At 50.2% G+C, this 5,384-nt stretch overlaps 1 protein-coding gene across 1 annotated transcript in view; it reads left to right on the top strand.

Annotated features, from left to right (window-relative positions):
- Positions 1–3,651: 3,651 nt before the first annotated feature.
- The window catches only part of Stard8 (StAR related lipid transfer domain containing 8), a 77,034-nt gene continuing 75,301 nt past the window's right edge, over positions 3,652–5,384 (top strand). Inside the window, exon 1 of the mRNA XM_026784920.1 lies at positions 3,652–3,846. Coding sequence (XP_026640721.1) covers positions 3,802–3,846 — 45 coding nt within the window. The 5' untranslated portion in view covers positions 3,652–3,801. The remainder of the gene's footprint in view (positions 3,847–5,384) is intronic.

Here is a 5,384-nt window from a genome sequence, read left to right as displayed (position 1 = left end):
AGAGAGAGAGAGAGAGAGAGAGAGAGAGAGAGAGAGAGAGAGAGAGAGAGATCCTTGAAACAAGAATGTCCCCTTTTCTTGTGTTCCAGGGCAGCTTATATAGGGCCCTCCTTGACTAATGACCATGCCCTAGCTCTCGGGGTTTTCCAGCTTCAAGTCCACCAGAAACCGCTCTGCTACCATCAGGAATTCATGAGGGTCTCATGCTCAGAGTAGCTGCAAGCACAGGAAAACAAACTGTTTACTCTGGCAGGCAAGGGGTCATAGAAAATTCAGGGTCTAAGGGCCACAGTCCCCAATGGTGTCTCTAAGCGCAGTTCAAGAATCTCTGGACCATTTTCTTTAAAAATACCCTTTTTCCTTTTTTTTTTTTTTAGTCTTTTTCCTTTTTTAGTTTTGAGATTGTGTTTTAATTTCAACATTTCTCCCTTCCCTTTCCTCCCTCAAAAACCTTTCCTCCCTATACTTCCCTGGTCTCCTTTAAATTTATGCTCTCTCTTTTCATTAATTGTTATTGCATGAATATATGTGTGTGTGTGTTCGTATATATAACATGTATATGTATTCCCAAATATATCCTGGTGTGTCCATATAAAGTTACTTGTATGCACATTTTCAGGGCTGACCATTTAGCACCCAGCAGCTAATTGGTATGCTCTTCCCTGGGGACAACCACCTCTCCTGCTCCCAGTTTTCCTGAGTCACATATAGTTCTTTGTATAGTGTTGAGGCTTCATGGGCTTTCCCCCATGTATCTTGGTCTGTTTGGTTCATATGTTCCTTGTTCAGCTCATGTTGGGGCAGTCATGGGTGAGTCTTTACTGGTGTAGCTTCTGATGGTACTGGGAGACACATGTTCACAGCACAGTCCATACGCAGAATTGTAGAGTTCAGTCCCAAGATGCGCGTTGATGAAGCAGCCTTCCTGGCTGCCGGGGCAGAACTTCTCAGGCACTCCCCTTCTGCCTTCTCTGTTACAGTCTCCACATCCCGCACCCTAAGGAAGAAGGCTCACTGCCTATTCCACTTACCCATCATAGCAGGTCTTAATGCCAGGTAGTGGAGACCCACCTGGACTAAGACCCCTCATTTGTATGGAGAGGGGCAGAAGAACTGGGAACTTGTGTGAATGAAGACCCCCCCCCACGCCTTCACATCAGGTCTGCTTGCTCCCTTGTTCATAATGACAACAGCCCTGGGAGATGGGTAGAGATTTCTAGAATCCTAGCTTAGCCAGGAAACCCGGGGGTCCCTTCTAAGGGACACAAACCAAAGTAGCTGGGGTTAGATTTGAACTCATGTAAGGATGATGATAAATCAAGGCTGCCACTGCCCTTTCAGGGCCAAGGAATCAGGAGCATCTAGGACAGGAAAAGGAGGAAGGGATTAGCATTTAAAGAATGTTCAGTGGAACCCAAACACGTTATCTCATTAGCTCCTAACAGCACAAGTGTGAAGCCACAGCCGGGCTTAGAGGAGGGATGGGGCTCTGATAAAGGCACAGTGTTAAGAGACAGATTCAAGATGTAAGTCTGCCAGGCTTCAAGGCAGTGGCTTCTTCACTGATAGCAAATAACGTGTGTTGAGAACTTCAGTTCTGTTAGTCGTAGTCCTAAGTCCTGTAACTCCATCAGTTTAACTCCCCAACAAAATGGGTGTTCTTATTATCTTTTGCTGCACAGACGGGAAAACTAAGACAGCAGCAGGCCTAGGGCCACCCAGTTAGCGAGTAACAGAGCTGGGTTGGAATCTGGGCAGTCTACTTCTGGAGCTCATGGACTTGGCCACTTCAAGGCTTCACTCATGTGGAAGGTCAGGGTTGAAACGGAAGCCTGTGACTTTCTAAGGCCAGTGTGGAACGCTGTGCCTTACTGCTTCCTGAATACCAAAGCCAGAGGTTCTACTTCCTCCCAGGGTCTGAATCTAAAGGCAGAGATAAACTCTGGGGAACAAGGGACTACGGCCATCGAGGCCAGCCACAATCCCTAACCTATAGCAGTTGCTGCCTAGTTGTCCATGCTCAGGCTTCTAGTTGGAGGGACAGAGGGTCCATATTCAAAGAGATGCTTTCTCTGTGCCTTGGTTTGCCGTGCCATGCAGTGGACCTTCTCCCTTTAAGCCTGCACTCAGCTGGAGGTGGCTGGGAAGGAGCCACTCATCTTAGCTGTTGCTATCTTTCTGACCTGGCCCAGCAGATCTCTATCTAAGCTACTTCTCAGACTAGAGCTGGGGAAAGGGTGGGGGAAGAGTTCCCCAGACTCCTCAGTACATAAACGGGGAAAGCGAGGGTCACAGGTAAGTTGTAAGCATATCTAGGAGCAGACTCTCTGAATAAACGTCAGGACAAAAACCACGGATAAAGAAAGTCCTCAAAGGCAGACAGAGGCATGCGCAAAGCAGGCATGGGGCCTTTCAGGGTCCTAGGACTTGGCCCTCTGCCGGACCGATTTGGCCTCTGAAGGGGAAGTGAGGCCACTGAGAGTAAGTTATTCTGGGCCTCATGGTGACATGCCCTTCCCCCAGAGACCCAAGCCTGGCTCTGTGCCATGGGGTCCCCAGGGGACTCTGGACAGCAGCCATGGCACCCTGCCTTCTGAGGTCTGGGGAAGGGTGGGTGCTGTGCGGAAGGATCACTGTTTCTAAATGGCTTCCTGCCCAGAAAGCCTCCAGAACTGCCCACTGCTCCGTTACTGCTGTTAGAACTGACTTCATAACATCCAGAAGGTTCAAGTTTAGATTTGGGGACTTGAAGGGCTCTTGGCATGGCTGCAGATTAAGGAGGGACATCATCTTCTCTCAGAAGCTGTTCATTAAAACATGCACATGCAACCAATGTGAGCTAGGCAAGAGCCGCTCTGCCCTGAGGCAGGGGAATGGATGAAACAGCCTTTTCTGTCTAGGGGGTGTGGTCTGACTTTCTGTGGACTCCCAAGGGGCAGTCCAGGAATTCTGAGAGATGTAATTGTCCACAATAGGGTTTTTCCAGTCTTGCCTTGTACCTCACTCCGTAACAAGAGTCATATCAGAGAATGAAAGCCATAACCCTGCCTTTCACAGCCCAGTCAAGAACACTGAGATCCAGAAGGCAATGACCTCTGCAAGGTGCCAGACCGAGGCAAGATTGCTGGCTTTAGAACAGGGCTGGAGAAGGACCACCCTGATGCAGGGCCAGAGCTCCTGTCTGAAGGGTGTCCAAAGCCACAGACTTTCCCTTTCCACCGCCTGCCTTCATGCCTTCACAGGTCCCTGGGCAGGAGTTGCTCCTCAGTCCTTTCCAGCACTCTCTACAGCTCGCTTGTGGTCTTGGCTGTGCCTGGAGCCGCCAGGGATAGCTTGTGTGTTCCTTGGTAGGCTAGGAGGCAAGCTGGCCAGTGTACCAACGTACAGGTGGCAGGATGAGCATGTAAGCCAGTAGACAGTCTGGAAACCCAGGCTGGGGAACTGTGATAGTCAGGGAATTTCAATCAGTGTCCGCTGCTCGGCCCAGCCAACTGGCTAACTGTGCGGAGTTTGAATCAGTGGCCCGCCTCCTGGTCCCTCCTCCTTAGCCAGTCTCTCTCCCTCCCTCCTTCCCTCTTTCCAGTCTTTTCCTCCCTTCACTCTCCCGAAGGGGCCTGCTGTTGAGCTGTTGAGCTGAGCAGGCTGCCGCTGTCTGCCTCTCCCCTCCTAGCGCCGCTGATGGAGCGCAGGGACAGGGCTGGCTCTCACAGAGCCCCGGAGCTCTTTTTGCTTTCCTCCTAGATAGAGGGTTCATGCCCAGCAGAGTCCTGCTGAGCCCCCTGCAGCTTCGCTCACCCCACCATGCCTCTGCTGGATGTGTTCTGGGCTTGCTTCAGGAAAGTCAAGGTAAGTGTCTGCTCAGCTGCAGCCCAGCTAGGGCCCCAGCTCATGGGAGAAGCAGGCAGCTGAGCCCATTGCACGGTTGCTGGGGAGGCCTGGTTAGCTTCTGAGACTGGCTAAGGCTCTTGGAGCCAGAGAGGCTTAGATTCAACCCTCACCCCTTGTCACTAACTGAGTCTCTGAACTTCTACTTCTTTCCTATGGAAACGAGTAAGTGAGGTGGCTCTTTTTTTTTTCGCCAGAAAATTTGTCTCCAGATTGTCTCTTCCCAAGCCTGCCCCACAGAGATAAGATACATGAGCTCTTTGAACTTCCCTCTCCCAGCTTTAAAAATTAAGATAGCTAAACCAGCTTTGGACTTTAAGGGCCTGCTGCTCCTGGTCACATAGCAGCAAATACTTGCAAACACGAAGGACTAAGGTGTGACATTTCTAGCATGATGCCTGGCATGTGCCATCCACATAAGTAATGGTGTGTGTGTTATTATTAACATTGAAATCCATCTATTGTGCCCCAGGTACCAGGGAGCTACACAGGGCTAAAAGGGTGTGCCTTGTATCCTTCAAAAGGAAATGAGAACCATGACAGATGTTCATCAAGCTGTCATTGCGTGTCAAGCACATACTACATAGGCAGGCAGGCAGACAGACAGGTAGGCAGGCACTATATGTCTGTTGAAGGCCTACGCTAGCCTGGTCACGGGAAATGCAGGCGCACAGCAGAATCCATGGGAATGCAGAATGCAAGATTTCTTTTAAGTACCAAGACACTAATGTGTATTTAGAATCTGCTTGTGCCAGACCTGGGTGATCTTCCTCACTATCTACTACTTTCCCTCTATGAGAGTTGTAGAGGAAACATTGTAAGTGGCAAAGTGATACACCAGTACCCAGCTATGGCTGGCAGCATTGGGGTCTGTACTCTAAAGTCTGTGTTTTCCTTGATATAAAATCTAAGCCTCGAAGTACAGTCTGCTGGCAAGACTTTTGAGCAACTGGTCTTACTCTAAGATAGGATGGAAGACTTGCTGGGGCTCTTAGGAAAGGAAACTCCAGTCCACCCAGAGGGACTTGGAACGATTTCACAGGAGGTCACATCTGGATTGAGCCTGAAGGTGGAAGGAAGAGATGCATCTGCCCTGTCACTCCACACAGAGAGGCAGGGAATCCCAGGCATCCTTGGCAGAAAATGCAGGAGCAATAATTGGCAGAGGGTGGAGAGTCTGGAAGTTGGTGCATGAGCTGATGATGATGGCGATGGTGCTGGTGCTGGTCCTGGTGGTGGCAGTGCTGCTTTTGGTGGTGGCAATGCTGGAATTGGTGGTACTGGTGCTGGTGCTGGTACTGGTGGTGGTGGTGCTAGTGCTGATAGTCCTGGGATTGGTGTTGGCGCTGGTGCTTGTGATGCTGGTGGTAGTGGCGGGCTGAGAGAAGGGGAAGAATTCATGGTGGGGATCAACTGAAGAGTTGGAAGAGAGCTGCAAAGAGAGTAGGAAATGGGGTTACTCCTCAAAGACTTTGAAATTGATGTGGGGGCCCATGGTC

The sequence above is a fragment of the Microtus ochrogaster genome, chromosome X (genome assembly GCF_000317375.1).
Source record: "Microtus ochrogaster isolate Prairie Vole_2 chromosome X, MicOch1.0, whole genome shotgun sequence".
In the NCBI taxonomy this organism is placed as follows: domain Eukaryota; kingdom Metazoa; phylum Chordata; class Mammalia; order Rodentia; family Cricetidae; genus Microtus; species Microtus ochrogaster.
Note: the sequence above shows the minus strand (reverse complement) of the source record. Positions and strands in the feature narration are given on the sequence as shown.